The sequence below is a fragment of the Botryllus schlosseri genome, chromosome 3 (genome assembly GCF_051294905.1).
Source record: "Botryllus schlosseri isolate E-star chromosome 3, Bs_hap1, whole genome shotgun sequence".
NCBI lineage: Eukaryota > Metazoa > Chordata > Ascidiacea > Stolidobranchia > Styelidae > Botryllus > Botryllus schlosseri.
The window spans coordinates 29,117,239-29,137,218 of record NC_137238.1 but is presented as its reverse complement, the minus strand read 5'-3'; the positions used below and the strand labels follow the sequence as shown (position 1 = coordinate 29,137,218).

Genomic DNA, 19,980 nt, shown 5'->3' with positions numbered 1-19,980 from the left:
AAACATATTGTTTTTGCTTCCAGAATATCAAAGTTGCTGCATGTAATGTACAATGTACAGTGTCAAGAGACAAGGTTGGCTGGAACCCGTGGTATATTAGTGTAGAATGTGGATTTTCTTGGTGCTCGTGTGAGTTACCTGGTTGTCGCCGACATCTAAACGACAGTATTCTACCTTAGTAGCCCAGCGCGTAACACATTCCCTGGCTACCTTTGGCGGATTCACGAATTGGTACGGTGGTAAATGGATTCGGCATAAGTGCATAGGGTGTTTTAAACTTAACGGAGACACTGCTTCAACTCTTCGTGGTAGCAATCTACTTCAGGATAGCCGTGATACATGACATATACGCAATCGCAGTCCGCGGCGTCATGCGCTTCAGAATCGTGGCATTTCGACTCGCCGTCCATGCAATAATGCTTATGCGCGATCTCTATCATCCCGCCGTTGATGTAATAATCGCGCAGATCAGGTTCATCTAGCATGGCGTAGGCGACGACAGTGTTTTCGGGCGGGATTCCGCTGTGCTTATCGAATGCGATCAGGGATCCGGCTTTGATTAAGTATCTCCTTGCTATTCCCCGGTGACAGTACTTGGAGGCTTGGAGCGCGAAGTATATCAGTGAGAATCCAAGCGACGCAGATGCCGCCTTCATGGCATTAATTACATTTTCTTGCGTCCAATTATCTTCCCTGTTAAAAAGGACGGGATCACATCATCATTACGTAATGGTTTTGTTCGGTGATTCTCAAATCCCAACCGCAGCTGGGTAGCTTTTTTGCGACTCGGATTGGCTTCTGAACATGCCACAAAAATATAATAGACAGTTTTTTTCTTTCTAGGAATAGTTATAGTAGGGTTACCATACGTCCTCGTAAAATTCGACTGAGATACAATAAGTCAACACTGAAGTGACGCTCCGGCGGCGTTTTTGGAGCTGAGCCGGAAAGTTAACCTTTTTTTTCAATTTACTATAATTCCGGATTTTACTCCAGTATAGTAAGTCTGAACATTTTGAAAAAGTGTCCTCTTTTCAGATTTCCGGAATATGGTAACCCTAAGTTATAGTCAATTTCTATATATCAATGCTAAAATCGGAATATCAGTTATGTCTGAAGTCGCCCAAGGCCGCTTCTGAAAACGGGGAAAGAGAATTCTTGCAGACTATAGCGTCAAACGCATGGATGAATACCCGTCAGACAATGATATATCTTGAGTTCTGCTGGTCATATACCTTTATAGATCGTGTCCGTGAAGAGTAAATTTCGACACAATCTTACTGACATCAAAGTAACGGCTCATAGTCAAGTATAAATTGCAATATTACCAATATTACTAAGCGTATAATCCCCCACAAACTTGTGCATGAAGTGCTGGAATGTATGAAGAACAATCACACATAACGATATCTATAGTAAGCTGTAGTGATGATATGCGTTTGCAGTTTTTTCAATATATATCACTCACCAATCTGCCTATCAATGTCTATCAATGCTAAGATAACCGATATAGAATATATAGAAGTCTATATGCATAGTGCATGCTTTTGAATAAGCTGGATTGTGAGATCCGTAGGTAGGCTATATCTACCTTCACATTTTCGTTATATTTAGCCTACTCGAGTGCTTTCACGCGGCTCCATAAGCGCTCTGAAGTTAAAATTGCGGCTCCGACATCCAAATAAGTTGGGAACCAGTAGGCTATGTTCCACATCATCCATACTGTCGTGGCGTCATAGGGAATGATAATCGATTTGGAGCTTAATACTTTACTCAGAATCGAATCACTCAAGAACTCGATTTTGCTCAGTGATAACCAGAACTAGAAATCAAGCAAACTTTTCCTCTTTTATGCTGTATACATACATGTATAATACGCTATACTGACTTACCGCAACTGCATGATTGCACCTTTACGGTCGATTGACATCAATTTTGAAAGGTATACGACGTACTTCTCGCTGCGCTGGTAGACGCCGATGAGTCCGTATACGATCTCATCTTGTCCTGAAGCCGTGTGTTTCTTAACGCAGGCCAAACCGGCCCTTCCATTGCTGTATTCAGTCTGTCAATATCAGAGGCGGTCAGAGAAAAAAATATTATACTTTATCGAAGTACACACGCAGTGGTGGCTTTTAGGGTGGGCGAGGTGGGCGGTCGCCCCCCCCCCCCCCTGGTCGAAGGGGCCCCCATATTTGGATTTTGCGCTTTTTTCAAGGAGAATGACGAATAAACATGGAAGTCCGTGCACCAAGCAAGAATATGATTCCGTACAGATGTGTCAATCATCATCGTCAAATCACTGCATTTGTTAGAAATGTCCCGTATCCCGATAATCATCACGTCGCTGCATGCGGTAGAATTACTTAGTTTTTATGTAGTCTATCCTTGCACACATGCAAAATAGACATGGCCGAATCCAGCACCTGGGCAAACGTTAGCGTTGGCGAAAGATAGATAATAATAACCGATGCGGAAGGGGGGTCTGGGGCCCCCCAGAAGTTACGGATAGATACTTATAGCCCCCCCCGATAAGTCTTGCCCAGCCCCCCCCCACCCGTTCGTAGGGCCACCACTGTACACACGTATATTTTAACTACTTGATCCACCCAACCATGGGCGATATTTATTTATTGACTGTTTCCTATATTTTACACAATTTTTAGGTATAATTAACAAGTTTTCAAACTTGAATTTAATTTAGGGTTACGGCTGCATACCACCCGTCGAATACATCTTCTTTGTGAAACCTCTAATATATAGATAGACTATAGCAGAGTGGTTCTTATGCTTTTTCTTTTCGCTGACCACTTTGACTTCTGTAGCGAATTGTGCAGCTGCATTGCTTGTAATACGCGGCTGTATCGTGAAAATCCACACCATCGATTTGATATGAACGCGTGGAGAAAATCAATTTCAACAAAGATAGGTGGTGGCGAATGTAATAGTTACCCGTAACGCTTCAGATATGGGTACGAAATATATTGCCCAAATAATGAGAAACAGCACATATAATGTCCAGTTTAGGGTTATTTCCATGTAGCAGCTCATAGTGAAATTATTCCGGAATAGTGAGTATTTATATCACAGGATAAAATTGATGTTTTGCAAACAATTTTTTTTATACCCGAACAAATCATCTCTAAATTCAGCAATATGTCTGTATCAGCTGTCTATTAGCAATTGAAATGAGAGTGCTCAGTAGAATATTACATCTCAGACGGCCATTATATTTATACGAGGCCTGAAGATGGAGAAATTATGAAGCGAAGCAAACTCGTGATTTCGCTAATTGAAAAAATACATACAGATGAAGTTGCCCACCATTTTGCAAATTTTGAGATTTGCGAACTCCTGAAAATGCTTCGCGGACCCCCAGTCGAGAACCACTGCTATAGTACATTCCAAACCGTATATTTCCACTCCCGCTAGAAGTTGTTTTGAGATGTGTTAGCAATCGTTCCTTTGACATTCAATTGAGTAGGAATCTTACGGCTGTAATTCCACTACTACGTGAGTTACCAATTTCCACAACCTTAACTATCTCTCCATTCGTTAGTGATTGGCACGACGGTTGGAGTATACTCGAATGTGAATCGAGGATTAATTGTAATCATTCGATGCAATTTTTCGATCTGAAAGGCTTTCAAGCCCCATTGGTGGTAATTCAGCATGTGAACAAGTAGTACTCTGCTACGCATGTTTCTGAAATGACATATTTTTGTAGTCGCGGACAACACTCAGCATTGCGAGAAATTGCTATGAAATAGGTATGGTTGAAGGTAGCCAGATAGCGTAGTGGTGGATCCACAGCTGCAACACCAATAGGTTGAGGGTTCGCTTCCGACCGAGGTCGACTTCAGAATTACTTCCTAAGTGTTGGAGGTTTATCTGGGCTCCTCCTCGTCCCTCAATTCGCGTGCGCGGCGCCTTAAATAGGCCTAAAATGGAGCATATACAAAATCAAAATAACGAATATCGACATGATGCGAATGACCATTGTAGTAGAAAAACACCATGAATACCACAAACAACAAAAGCCATGGTAGAAAAATAATCATGGCAAATGAGATTTATAGTTGTAGTAGTATAAGTGATAGATATTTGAACCTTTCACATATGCCATACTGTTATGACGTAATAATGGTTGTTACTGATATAGTCAGCTCTACTCAAAGCATGTCGTTCATTTCAAAATCGAATCCCTCACATTCTCAATCATGCTAATCCCTACTGGGCGTACAGCATATTTAAGAGATAACTTGTCCGGTCAGACCACTTGGGGATATACTGACCTCGTAAACGTAATCGAAATAGGCTGATATGAATTTCCTGCGCTTTTCTGGGTCCGGATGAGACCGTCTGAAAGTTGCAGAATTTTGAAACGCTGCCGCGCACAACTGCATAAATTCTTTCCAATCATCTTCGTTTTCAGTGCATAGTAGCAACCGTTCGCTGCAACCGGAATAATGGCAATAAATCAAAATGTATCTCAAACTTTCCTTGCGTATAAACCAGAGAAAGAATATTCATTAAAAGTCGTCCGTAGTGTACAAGGCAGTGATGAATATGTTATGACGGGTAAATCTAGAGATGATCATCAACGTAGTAGCCATCTATCTGCTTATCTGCCTGTTCGGTTTTGTCACGAGCAAACTATATTTAATGGCATGATCTGTGATCGAGAGAGGGAGAGACAAGGAGATCCTCTTGCTGCGTGAACCGGAACATTAACAACAAACAAATTTAGTATGCAGAAGAATACCCAAAAACAAAAACACATACACAATAATATTAGTGTGTAACTAACTAAATAACGTTACAGACGGATGCCGGTGATATGATCCATTAGAGGAATTACCAATAGTGTCAATGTAATGCACTGGAAATGCTACCTATTTCCGAAATATTTTCCTCTATTTCACGAGTCTGAAGCGGTATACTATTTATGCTAACGAAGATGTGATAATGTATCGAATATGCATGAAATGCGTAATTGTAAAATGTTGCTGTAGTATCCAATCAGTAACATACGCAATGAGCATGGATCGCTGGTAATTCATTTTCATAATGCATACCTAACAATTTCATGGGGTTGACCGTAACATTTGAAATAAATATTATTTCTTTGAATAAATCTAAATATTTCAATTTGCTCTGCCGCGGCTTTGGCTGGTTGGAATTGAGCCAAATTTGGTGCGCAACTTTTACTTAGGCAGGCAAACAATTTAATCAGTAAATGCCCGGAGTCCGGAAAAAAAGTTATTTTTGACCAACCGTAATACGCAGCCAGTTGATAACGAAGTACTTCTAATTTTGAGCGCGCAAACATGGTTTGCTTCGTTTTACCATTTACTCAAAGGATGATGATCCTAGGCTACTAACTATTTACATTTTTCACTTTGAAATTGTAAAGTAGGAAATTGCTTCGAGCTATGCTTGCATATTGGGATTTCAAAGGTGGCCACCTCCTATTAATATGGGCTAAAAGTATATAACATATCGACCAGATCTATTTTTTTAAACTTCTTTCTTCAGTACTTTTCGCATCCCTGTTACCTACTTCTACTCTTTGAAATTTCTACTACAAATTAATTGGGTATGAATTCATGTCGTTACTTCTACTTCTACTAGAGTATAGCAACGCCGATCACCGTGATCACTCTTGCTGATCAGGTATTATATCCCACCAATATGCGAAACTGATTCTCAGAATTTACGTAGGCTATACTGTCAATCCGGAAATATAGGTGAGGCATGACACTTGAAATTGTCACGCAACCCACTCAAAATAGTCACGCCTTTCCACTTACCCTACAAAAACACATTGTACAGTCGTCGCGCTATCAAAATATCTGATAGCTAATGTGAACTAACATTAAGCGTCAGTTCATTCGGTGGTATTATTGATACCAGGTATACTTTACACGTGAAAGCAATTATTCCCACTATTTCGAGCGAAGGTGAAACTGAACACTTCTCACCGGCCCTGTGGATATAAAGCTGTATCAGCTGTACCAGCTGTATCAGCTGTGTCACCCCGTGGATATAAAGCTGTATCAGCTGTATCACCCTGTGGATATAAAGCTGTATCAGCTGTATCACTGAGTGGATATAAAGCCGTATCACCCTGTGGATATAAAGCTGTAACAGCTGTATCACCCTGTGGATATAAAGCTGTATCAGCTGTATCACAGCTGTATCAGCTGTATCACAGCTGTATCAACTGTATCCCGATCTTATAGGCCGATTTTATCATGAGTTATTGAAAATTTTTGCGCTTCACGCTGGCTCACTAAACATTACAACAAACAATAATTTCGTTGCAAAAGGCAAAAGCGAACGACGTGGTGGGGGACGGTTTATCACCCTATAAGAGCGCAAGATTCCAGGTTTTTCGAAAGCCTGACGAAGTTGTTCGTTCCTGCCAACGGGTATACCCACCCGGAGATGTTTAATTAATTATTATTCGAGGGGTCCTACCTTTTCAAACACACCTCACTCAGTTCTACCGGCCGGTAGCCGAAATTAGATTACGTGAGCAGAGAGACGTTATAAAAATCATGAAATACTTGAACTGTAATGCGAACAAAAAGTACAAAAGTGAACTTTGAAACAATTCATAAAAAGTAGTTATACTTTTCCTCGTTTCAGGGATAATGCGAAATGGGTCTTCCATAGGTCTATGCGATGTAAACATGTTTGCGCATTGCCAACAAAGTGATATATCCTGGACCAGTATGGCATGCGTCGAAAAAACATATTGTTTTTGCTTCCAGAATATCAAAGTTGCTGCATGTAATGTACAATGTACAGTGTCAAGAGACAAGGTTGGCTGGAACCCGTGGTATATTAGTGTAGAATGTGGATTTTCTTGGTGCTCGTGTGAGTTACCTGGTTGTCGCCGACATCTAAACGACAGTATTCTACCTTAGTAGCCCAGCGCGTAACACATTCCGTGGCTACCTTTGGCGGATTCACGAATTGGTACGGTGGTAAATGGATTCGGCATAAGTGCATAGGGTGTTTTAAACTTAACGGAGACACTGCTTCAACTCTTCGTGGTAGCAATCTACATCAGGATAGCCGTGATACATGACATATACGCAATCGCAGTCCGCGGCGTCATGCGCTTCAGAATCGTGGCATTTCGACTCGACGTCCATGCAATAATGCTTATGCGCGATCTCTATCATCCCGCCGTTGATGTAATAATCGCGCAGATCAGGTTCATCTATCATGGCGTAGGCGACGACAGTGTTTTCGGGCGGGATTCCGCTGTGCTTATCGAATGCGATCAGGGATCCGGCTTTGATGAAGTATCTCCTTGCTATTCCCCGGTGACAGTACTTGGAGGCTAGGAGCGCGAAGTATATCAGTGAGAATCCAAGCGACGCAGATGCCGCCTTCATGGCATTAATTACATTTTCTTGCGTCCAATTATCTTCCCTGTTAAAAAGGAGGGAATCACATCATCATTACGTAATGGTTTTGTTCGGTGATTCTCAAATCCCAACCGCAGCTGGGTAGCTTTTTTGCGACTCGGATTGGCTTCTGAACATGCCACAAAAATATAATAGACAGTTTTTTTCTTTCTAGGAATAGTTATAGTAGGGTTACCATACGTCCTCGTAAAATTCGACTGAGATACAATAAATCAACACTGAAGTGACGCTCCGGCGGCGTTTTTGAAGCTGAGCCGGAAAGTTAACCTTCTTTATCAATTTACTATAATTCCGGATTTTACTCCACTATAGTAAGTCTGAAAATTTTGAAAAAGTGTCCTCTTTTCAGATTTCCGGAATATGGTAACCCTAAGTTATAGTCAATTTCTATATATCAATGCTAAAATCGGAATATCAGTTATGTCTGAAGTCGCCCAAGGCCGCTTCTGAAAACGGGGAAAGAGAATTCTTGCAGACTATAGCGTCAAACGCATGGATGAATACCCGTCAGACAATGATATATCTTGAGTTCTGCTGGTCATATACCTTTATAGATCGTGTCCGTGAAGAGTAAATTTCGACACAATCTTACTGACATCAAAGTAACGGCTCATAGTCAAGTATAAATTGCAATATTACCAATATTACTAAGCGTATAATCCCCCACAAACTTGTGCATGAAGTGCTGGAATGTATGAAGAGCTCTCACACATAACGATATCTATAGTATGCTGTAGTGATGATATGCGTTTGCAGTTTTTTCAATATATATCACTCACCAATCTGCCTATCAATGTCTATCAATGCTAAGATAACCGATATAGAATATATAGAAGTCTATATGCGTAGTGCATGCTTTTGAATAAGCTGGATTGTGAGATCCTGAGGTAGGCTATCTACCTTCACAGTTTCGTTATATTTAGCCTACTCGAGTGCTTTCACGCGGCTCCATAAGCGCTCTGAAGTTAAAATTGCGGCTCCGACATCCAAATAAGTTGGGAACCAGTAGGCTATGTTCCACATCATCCATACTGTCGTGGCGTCATAGGGAATGATAATCGATTTGGAGCGTAATACTTTACTAAGAATCGAATCACTCAAGAACTCGATTTTGCTCAGTGATAACCAGAACAAGAAATCAAGCCAACTTTTCCTCTTTTATGCTGTATAGCCTACATACATGTATAATACGCTATACTCACTTACCGCAACTGCATGATTGCACCTTAACGGTCGATTGACATCAATTTTGAGAGGTCTACGACGTACTTCTCGCTGCGCTGGTAGACGCCGATGAGTCCGTATACGATCTCATCTTGTCCCGAAGCCGTGTGTTTCTTAACGCAGGCCAAACCGGCCCTTCCATTGCTGTATTCAGTCTGTCAATATCAGAGGCGGTCAGAGAAAAATATATTATACTTTATCGAAGTACACACGCAGTGGTGGCTTTTAGGGGGGGCGAGGTGGGCGGTCGCCCGCCCCCCCTGGTCGAAGGGGCCCCCCTATTTGGATTTTGCGCTTTTTCAAGGAGAATGACGAATAAACATGGAAATCCGAGCACCAAGCAAGAATATGATTCCGTACAGATGTGTCAATCATCATCGTCAAATCACTGCATTTGTTAGAAATGTCCCGTATCCCGATAATCATCACGTCGCTGCATGCGGTAGAATTACTTAGTTTTTATGTAGTCTATCCTTGCACACATGCAAAATAGACATGGCCGAATCCAGCACCTGGGCAAACCTTAGCGTTGGTGAAAGATAGATAATAATAACCGATGCGGAAGGGGGGTCTGGGGCCCCCAGAAGTTACGGATAGATACTTATAGCCTCCCCGATAAGTCTTGCCCAGCCCCCTCCCCACACCCGTTCGTAGGGCCACCACTGTACACACGTATATTTTAACCACTTGATCCACCCAACTATGGGCGATATTTATTTATTGACTGTTTCCTGTATTTTACACAATTTTTAGGTATAATTAACAAGTTTTCAAACTCGAATTTAATTTAGGGTTACGGCTGCATACCATCCGTCGAATACATTAGCTTTTTGAAACCTCTGATCTATGGATAGACTATAGTAGAGTGGTTCTTATCCTTTTTCTTTTCGCTGACCACTTTGGAACGTCATAACATCCTACTTATAGAAATTTGAAAGACATCTGTAGCGAATTGTGCAGCTGCATTGCTTGTAATACGCAGCTGTGTCGTGAAAATCGACGCCACCGATTTGAATGAACGGGTGGGGAAAATCAATTTCAACAAAGATAGGTGGTGGCGAATGTAATAGTTACCCGTAACGCTTCAGATATGGGTACGATATATATTGCCCTAATAATGAGAAACAGAACATATAATGTCCAATCTATGGTCATTTCCATGTAGCAGCTCATCGTAAAGTTATTCTGGAATAGTGAGTATTTATATCACAGGATAAAATTGATGTTTTGCAAACAATTTTTTATACCCGAACAAATCATCTCTAAATTCAGCAATATGACTGAAATCAGCAGTCTATTAACAATTGAAATGAGAGTACTCAGTAGAATATTACATCTCAGACGGCCATTATATTTATGTGAGGCCTGAAGATGGAGAGGTTATGAAGCGGAGCAGACTCGTGATTTCTCTAATTAAAAAAATACAAATGAAGTTGTCCACCATTTTGCAAATTTGGAGATTTGCGAACCCCTGAAAATGCTTCGGGGACCCCTGGTTTAGAACCACTGCTATAGTACATTCCAAACCGTATATTTCTACTCCCGCTAGAACAGAGGTCTCAAACTCAAATGTGCTCGCGGGCCATTTTTCCAGTTTTGACGACGCCGCGGGCCGCAGCATTTATAGGGGTATTCTATGTCTTTCCAAGTAGGCCTTATGTGGCGAGAATGAATTTTGCTATTGAAAGTGAGCCGATCCAGCAGACTGACATTAAACACACATCGTCAAAATGTGATCTACGTTTGTATAAATTTAGGCCTGGCACGAAAAGAATCATCACATTTGTAACTATTTGAATTGAATTGTTGTTGTACTTGCTATATATTAACTATAAGATATAGACACCATATGGGCGGACAGATGTATGATGCCATCATAAAAGCTATTAGGTTATAATTTTCAGCTACTATGAATATTTTGAATCCAACAGACTGCTAATAGAGACTTATCTGATACCAAAACAGTTTTAAGTTGAGCATTGTAATTCCAATCCAGGATTCGTTTATGCTTCTGATAAGTAGGCTATTAATCTCATGGTCAAATATCTTCCTATATAGGAGCAGAAAGAAATATCAATATAATATAAATATATTAATGAATGTGTCCAGGTGATTGAAATGTCGGAACGCCGAACGGCCCATTGCTGTTGCATCGTTGGAGGGTACCACTACGGTACTCGGTACCTTTAAGTGGCCTTAATAACATGGTTTAGCGACCAAAGATGTAACTAACAGATTGCCAATGGTTGCCATAACTATACTTGCTTAGCGAAATCCCAAGCTTCGACCTTCTGATCTATTACTATTCCCCTGATACGCTATTAGTTTGTTGCTTCCATGGTTGTAACAAATTTACGGCATTCCGAGTCACGTCAAGTCCACTCGAGTCATTTTCATTTTGCCATCGAGTTAGCCCGAGTCTGAGTAACTCTAAGAAAGGTCGCGTCCAAGTCCAACTCACAAATTTCAGTCTAGAATCGTCTAAGGGTCCTGTTTTGTCATCATGAATGGGAAATTAGCGGAATAGTGAATGTTCCACTGCATGGTAGCGTTTGCAATTGATGTGATGGTGAAGTTTGATGAATAGTTCAAGGCTTTCGGAGCAATTTAAGAGGGAATTTTCACTTTATAGCCTGAAAAGATATATGTGACCCATATATTTTTTCAAATTAACTTTAAAATGTCGTCGCGGGCCGCACAAAATGCTCTGGCGGGCCGCATGCGGCCCGCGGGCCGCGTGTTTGAGACCTCTGCGCTAGAAGTTGTTTTGAGATGTGCTAGCAATCGTTCCTTTGACAACTAATCGAGTAGGAATCTTACGGCGGTAATTCCACTACTATGAGTTACCAATTCCCACAACCTTGACTATCTCTGTACTCGTTAGGGATTGTCACGATGGTTGGAGTACTCGAATGTGAATCGAGTATTAATTCTAATCATTCGATACTATTTTCCGATCTGAAAGGCTTTCAACCCCCATTGGTGGCAATTCAGCATGTGAACATGTAGTGCACTGCTACGCATGTTTCTTAAATGACATATTTTTGTAGTCGCGGTCAACCCTCATCATTGCAAGAAATTGCAATGAAATAGCCATTGTTGAAGGTAGCCAGATAGCGTAGTGGTAAAATCCACAGCTGCAACACCAATAGGTTGTGGGTTCGATTCCGACCGAGGTCGACTCCAGGATCACTTCCTAAGTGTTGGAGGTTTATCTGGGCTCCTCCTCGTCACCCAATCCGCGCACGCGGCGCCTTAAAAAATCCTAAAATTGGGCCGTGCTACAAGTCGGCAAGTACTGAATCAAAATAAAGAATATCGGCATGGTGTGAATGACCATTGTAGTCGAAAAACACACCATGAATACCACAAACAACAGCAGCCATGGTTGAAAAATGATCATGTTAAATGAGATGTATAACTACCATTATATTTGTTGTTGTAGTATAAATGATACATATTTGAACATTTCACATCTCCCATACTGTTACGACGTAATAATGGTTGGTACTGATATAGTCAGCTCTACTCAAAGCATATCATTCATGTCAAAATTGAATCACTCACTTTCTCAATCATGCCCATCCCTACTGGTCTTACGGTAACTTGTCCTGTCAGGCCACTTGCGGATATACTGACCTCGTAAACGTAATCGAAATAGGCTGATATGAAGTTCCTGCGCTTTTCTGGGTCCGGATGAGACCGTCTGAAAGTTGCGGAATTTTGAAACGCTGACGCGCACAACAGCATAAATTCTTTCCAATCATCTTCGTTTTCAGTGCATAGTAGCAACCGTTCGCTGCAACCGGAATAATAGCGATAAATCAAAATATATCTCAAACTTTCTAAGCAAGGATTGTTTTGCCTTACATATAAACGAGAGAAAGAACAATCATTGAAAGTCGTCCGTAGTGTACAAGGCAGTGATCAATATGTTATTACGGGTAAAACTAGAGATGATCATTAACGCAGTAGCTATCTATCTGCCTATCTTCATCCCTGTTCGGTTCTGTTACGTGCAAACTATATTTAATGACATGATCTGTTATCGAGAGAGGAAGAGACAAGGAGATTTTATTGCTTCGTCAACCGGAACATTAGCAACAAACAAATTGAGTAGGCCTATCTAGAAAAATACCCAAAAACAAAAACACACCCACAATAATATTAGTGTGTAACTAACTTAATAACGTTACAGACGGGTGCCGGCGATATGATGGTGATAATGTATGGAATATGCATGAAATGCGTAATGGTAAAATGTTGCTGTAGTATCCAATCAGTAACATGCGCAATGAGCATAGATCGTGGGTAATTCATTTTCATAATGCATACTTAACAATTTCATGGGGTTGACAGAAAATTTAAAAAAAAATCATTTCTTTGAGTAAATCTGAAAATTTCTATTTACTCTACCGCGGCTTTAACTGGTTGGAATTGAGCCAAATTTGGTGCGCTGCCTTTATTTAGGCAGGCAAACAATTTAATCTGTGAATGCCCAGAGTTCGGAAAAAAGTTATTTTTGAACAACCCCAATACGCAGCCAGTTGATAACGAAGTACTTCTACTTTTGAGCACACAAACACGTTTGGCTTTGTTTTACCACTCACTCAAAGAATGATGATCCTAGGCTACTAACCATTTACATTTTTCACTTTGAAATTGTAAAGTATAGAAAATAACTTGGAGCTATGCTTGCATATTGGGATTTCAAAGGTGGCCACTTCCTATTATTATGGGCTAAAACTATGACACATATCGACCAAGTATATTTTCTTAACGTACTTACTTCGGTGCTTTTCACATCCTTGGTACCTGCTTCTACTCTTTCAAAGCATAAATTCATGTCGTTACTTCTACTTTTACTTGAGTAGCAACGCGGATTACCGTGATCACTTTTGCTGATCAGGTATTAGGTATATATCCCACCAATATGGGAAACTGATTTCAAGAATTTATGTGGGCTATACTGGTAATCCGAAATATAGGTGAGGCATGACCCTTGAAATTGTCACGCAACCAACTCCAAACCGTCACGCATTTTCACCCACTCTACAAAAACACATTGTACAGTCGTCGCGCTATCAAAATATGTGATAGCTAATGTGAAATAACATTTAGCGCCAGTTCATTCGGTGGTATTATTGATATCAGGTATAGTTTACACGTGAAAGCAATTATTTCCACTAGTGAAGGTGAGACTGTACATTTCTTACCTGCTGTTGGCCGAATCTTCTGGCATCGTGTACAGCTGATTATCCAAATATTTATATAACTGTAACTTAGCTACAAACTGCAATGTGATTAAACGAATACCAGCATGCGTAGAAGGAATAAGATTATTCTATTTTGTAGCATTTACAGAACAAGGTGTCTGATATTGCTCAATGATTGGGAGAATAAAATCTGGGATAGTTGTCAGTTGTTCGTAGTGATCTCGGTAAAGCACAGATTTTTAATACGATGATATGGTGAAAGTTACAAACTTCGCGGTTCACTTGAGGGGGCACACACAAAATGAGGTCATGTATGCTCTTGAAATCGAAAGTTACTGCACGTTAACTGATCGGTGACTGCACGAATTATCGAGTGCGCGGGATCACACAATCGACGCTCCTCGCCATCAAATCCGCGTAAGAGGTATGCAATAAAATCAAAATCGCATGAGGTCACAGTGCGGTCATGATCTAGCGGTGAATTACGAAATTATGTATGTTCCAAAGTGATCGTGATGAAAATATTAATTTTTGTGAGTTCCTATCCACCGTAATGAATTAGTACGGTGCGCATGTCCAAGTCATAGACTTCATATTGTCCTAAGTGCTAAACGAAGCCGATTTTGACAACATATGCAGAACTTCGATATTAGGTGAAACGTTTATCCTGCTTTGAGACAGGTCAACTGTCAATGACCATCTGTACAAGACTTTAGCAATCATTGCAATGGCAGTATTTATACAAGATTTGTGCTAATATTTATTCTTTATGAATAGCACTAACGTATTATACTTCGCATTCCGATTGTAATTTGCTACATTTACACACTTCTCGTGTATTATAATATATACTAAAAGTAAGGCGCTGCTATTCGCAATACATATGAACTATAGTTCCTCATTTGAGCCTTTCAGGGGCCATCCTACATTCCGAAAGACCCGTAGGCCTATAGCGAAGGAATGCTTCATAAATACTAAAGTTCAGTTTTACTAAATCACCTAACTTGCGAAACATCTGCATGGATTGATATCCATTGATATGTGATGCTACAGTTGTATTTACTCTAGGAAACTTTCAACTGTTGGATATACATACCAATAGTAACTGCTAGAATTTGTACTGCTTGCATTCCGGTATACATTGACGAAACCAGGGCTTTGGAGCCGGAGCCCGGAGCCGGAGCCCCAGAGCCCGGAGCCGGAGCCCCGGAGCCGTGCATTTTCACCGGAGCTGGAGCCGGAGCCGGATCTCTACATAAAATTCAGCCGGAGCCGAAGCCGGAGCTGGAGCCCGTCATTTGAGGAGTTGCTCCGGCTCCGACGTATTTCATACGATGCTATTATATATGCAACAACCACGTCTGCTGATTTATCATAATTGAACAGCAGGCCTGACTTTTAATGCTGTGCGCAGCAATAGCATATAGAGCAGTGATTCCTAACCTTTTTCGGTGGCAGGGCCAAATTTAGAATTTCAGAGTACGGTCGGGGCCGCACGAATACCAGGGCAATGAAAGGGACCCAAAATAGTCACCAAAATATGAAAATTCGCATTGTTCCGATCATTCGCTTGACGCCATTGGCCATTGTGTTGCCGCGCTTCCATTGTTCGGAACAATCAACCTTTGCTGGCTATTTCGGAGTAGTTTTATTGCCCTGGCGAGATTTCAATTCGTATTTTTGGAATCAGTGCGACACCTCCTTTCGATAATCACCGTTATATCAAATTATTCGGACGCTTGGGTCGCGAGCTATAGAACCACCAATTATGCTGTTTTTTACCGGCTAAGCAGTACGCATCTCGGCGTATTTATTCGTGAGTCACTTGTTGCACATCTATCCGTAAATTAGTTATCAATACTCAGGGTCGTAACAGCACTTCGTCAGCCCCCCCCCCCCCCACAAACGTTGCTCCTGGCCCCCATAAGGCTAGATAGCTGTTTAGTGTTTACCGCTATTTATCTTCTGAATTGGGTGTCCGTTTTAGGCAGCTTCTCTCTACTAATTTCTATAATTCATGACTGAATCGGTCCATATAATCGGGAATTGAAAATATATTGGTATCACTTTTTATCCTCTCTCTCCTCACGTAATCAGATTGACCGGTTGAGCCGAGTGACTTTTGTTTGAAAAGGTAGGACCACTCAATAATAATTAAACATCTTCGGTCGTATACCCATTGACAGGAACGAAACAGCACTTCGACAGGCCCCTCAAAACACTTGAGTATTGAGCTCCCATAGGGTGATAAACCGACCCCACCCGCGTCCCGTTGTTCGCTTCTGCCACGAAATCAGGATCACCGTTTAGTGAGCCAGCGTGGAGCGCGATAATTCGATAATTCAAAATAAAATAGGTCAATGAGATCGGGAATTGCATATATATTGCTATCAATTACTTGTCCCCTCTGCTCACGTAATTAGATTTACCGGTAGAGCTGAGTGAGGTTTCTTGGAAACTGTAGGGCCCGTAAATAATAATTAAACATATTCGGACGGGTGGACCCGTTGGTACGACTTCGTTACATGATGTTATTTCGTGACCTCCAGTCTGCTATATCAAAAATATAGAATCGTCCAAACGTACTAAACTAAAAGATGCACACGATTTCAAATTGGTAGTTCTTCACTGGCATATAATTCTTCCCTGCGGGATGGTAGCCTATTTGTCTCGTGAGGTTCAGATTGCCAAGACAGGAATATTCGGCGCCAGTCATTTAGTCGCCTATGGTCAATTATACCTATATGTATTTTTTCCGGTCAGCGTAAGGGCAGTCCTTTTCGGCCAAGGTTTTCTCGCTGTCGATCGTTCTGGCACACTTCTTGGAGTCGCATGTTATATGGCCTAAAACTTTATATGTATTCGTGCGTCGTGACGCGGTAATAGCCAACGCCGATATGCCCACTTCTATAAATATTGCGTATTTGATCTTGGTGGAAGAGTATCCATTAACGAAGGTACTTGGAAACGTGAAATCGCGCGCAGCGCGAAATAAAATTGAAAAAGTTGCATAAAATTTCATAAAATACCTGATGAAGGAGCGGCGCTCCGAAAGCTCGTGTAATAAATATTATTATTACTTTGCAAGTGGACGTTAAATAAGGTGTGAAAGCAACCAAGATCTTATTATAAAATACTCCATAATTCATGCCAATTCACTAAATAATTTTGGGCCCCCTTCGAGCTCGTTTCCCCCAATTGGGGGACTTGGGGTGCGGCAGTTACGGTCGTGTCAATACCTATATCTATACCTATATCTATAGGTACTGCTCGTTCAACTGAAAAGCTAGGGCACATTGCATTGAAACAGCAGTGACGTAATCTTAGCAATCTACTCACAACCTTCCCGCAATCCTAATTGAAAACTCCAGATTCCGAGCCAAGCAAGAGTATTTTATAAATATAATTTTTTTTCATAAATCGATTTCTCAATATTTTTGTGGGGACCGCAGGAAGGCTAGCTGGGGGCCGCATGCGGCCCTCGGGGCCGCGGTTGTGTATCACTGATATAGATTAAAGTGCGTTCTAGTGCAACTATGATGTTATCGACAATTGACAAGTATTCATAATGACGTCACAAGCCGACACGGCGGCATCTATGTCTTCGTTGCTACATCGGATGTTACTGACGGCTGACAGACTCTAGATTACTATATATAACTAACCAGATTAGGGTAGATTAGTAATCTATATAGACCAGGAAGGGCCAACCTTTTCGGCTAAAGGGGCACATGCAATTGACGGACGAGTGCGCGGTCCACTAGCCGCGCCAAGCGGGTAAAATTTACAAAGTTTATATATAAACTAGGTCTATAATATTATTACTTGAGTATATTGCGGGTCTACTGTATACCATCCGCTAGGCTCAGTTTGCAAGGACACGACTATTCGATATCGACATCGATATCGAAGGTCTCCGATAATATGCGACAATCATTTTGTGCCTACATTTCACCGTCGACGATCTTTATGCGAGCGCAAACGCGAAAAGACTTTCTCCCGTAATTTCGAATACAGTTAGACTCAATCGGCTAAATTAGGCGTTTTTTTCATTTTCAGTAGGGGGTAGGCTACCAAGCAAGAAATCGTGTGACAATTATACACGCGAAGCGTAAAGAAAAATTTCACTACTATTTTAGTTTATTGTATTGTACGACGATTTACTGAAAATGTGACTGGACCCTGGATCTGCCAATGCGTCGGAACTAATATTTTAGTCATCAACATCCCAAGCGTCGCAGCCAGACTTGTAATTTTTGGTTGGCATTGCAAGTTCAGAATCTGAGCAATTCATTTTTGAGAATACAATAAGAAATTACATCGCGGGCCACGCAAAACCCTCTCGCGGGCCACATTTGGCCCGCGGGTTGGCCACCCCTGATATAGACAGGCCCATTCCATAATTTCAGAGGCGGAGCCGGAGCTGGAGCCGGAGCAGTGGTAATAATGCGGCTCCGGAGCTGGAGCCGGAGCTAATGTATCATAAAAGAAAGCTCCGGAGCCGAAGCTGGAGCAGTTTAAATTTACGGCTGCTTCAAAGTCCTGGACGAAACTACACGGAAATTAACAAATTATATCGTTTGGTGACTTGTTCCCGCATATATCCAGTTAACTTACATCAATATATGTACCATTGTTTATTCAGCTGTAATTGCTGCCCCGTGGATAGAAGCATATGGGAATCCAGCCCAGGGAAAATGTTATTATAGTAATTGTAGATACATTTATCCGATATCTATATAAGCAAGTTACCATATAAAACCTTGTCGCAGTTGAAACAGTTGCTGGGAAATAGGAACTCGAATAGTGGTATCGCAGACATTCACGGCGTATTTTCAATGCATGTTCGTTTTGCGCACACTCAAAAGCAATTAGCAGGGACTTCAAAACTCGTAGGCTAGGACAGGTTGAACAAATATCGTGCATATTCGAGTGACTAAAATACAACTGTACTATTGTAAAATGGTACTTGCCACGTCAATAAAGTTTGGCCGTTTACCAATTTCAGCCTTTGCGTTCCTCTGTTATCTTGTAATACCGTTTGTATCGTTTGATATTGAGAAATTAAAAAAATGTGGTAAGTGGCTGGGCAATTAAATAAGCAACATGCTTTAGTAACTCAGGTGGAAAAGAATCCATACCACATGACTTAGCACTTTTAAGGTAGCTATAGTGCTCAGCATTACAGGTTCAGGGCAGGAGCTCATATATATAGATTGTTGTGAACACAGTAGAGTTTTGCAGCTTGATGTGGTAGTAGGAGAAAGATGTGGTGGAGCCTTTGCTAATTTGGACCCAATGGGCGAAAAGTAGACAATAAATTTGTAATGTCACCAAGGTCAGAGGTCATATCACCATTTCTAATCGTATTTTGGATGGGAAAGAATATTTGTATTTTTTCAAATTGATGAAACTGTTGACAGAATTCCACATTGACTTCATGGCTGCGACGCAGTCTTAAATCACCCGAATCATTGATGCCAAGGAGTAAAAACATTCTTATCTAATGTCCGGGTGAGTTGTAAGTTATTGGTCGATATAGAATCATCTGACGTAGAATTTAGAACTGTAATCATTGATGTCACAACAGTAAAAACATGTCTATCTCATTTTGAGGTGTCTTTTAATTTGTCGGACGACACAGAATCATCTGCCGCTAAAGTCCTGTTGCATGTAAGCATTTTCAACAGCAGGTTGCATGGATTTCATATTTCTAGCCGCATTGAGCTAAATGTACTTCTAGTCATTTATTCTAGCAAAGCCAATAGTGTGCAATCTAGCACCCCGAGAGGTTGAACTATAGATATTTAAACAACGGATAGATATAAGCAACTCCGTCATCGCGCTTGCTTGCCCACAGCGGTTTACTGCACAGCAGTGCAACAGAAATAATCAAGTACTAGAATTTCTGCTCCGTTACTACTGAGATCGTACCTCGCGCGCGAGTGCATTCCTGAAAATAACAACGCTAAATAGCAGCGGAGACCACCATGCAAACAAATCGTTTGCGGAATACGACCGTCAATTCCTCTTATGGAACGAAGGAAGTAGGCTTCGTTTTCGAGGCTCTGGGCAGCGTACGCATGACTCCATTC

General features: G+C 41.2%; 1 protein-coding gene across 1 annotated transcript; it reads right to left on the bottom strand.

The window, feature by feature from the left end:
• Nucleotides 1–63: 63 nt before the first annotated feature.
• Nucleotides 64–13,958, bottom strand: LOC145435049 (uncharacterized). Its single transcript, XM_080312331.1, has 4 exons — nt 13,886–13,958; nt 4,296–4,455; nt 1,893–2,065; nt 64–693 (listed from the first exon to the last, which is right to left on the bottom strand). Exons 1-4 carry the CDS (start codon nt 13,909–13,911, stop codon nt 279–281), a joined length of 774 nt encoding a protein of 257 aa, XP_080168457.1. The 5' UTR covers nt 13,912–13,958; the 3' UTR covers nt 64–278.
• Nucleotides 13,959–19,980: the final 6,022 nt, after the last annotated feature.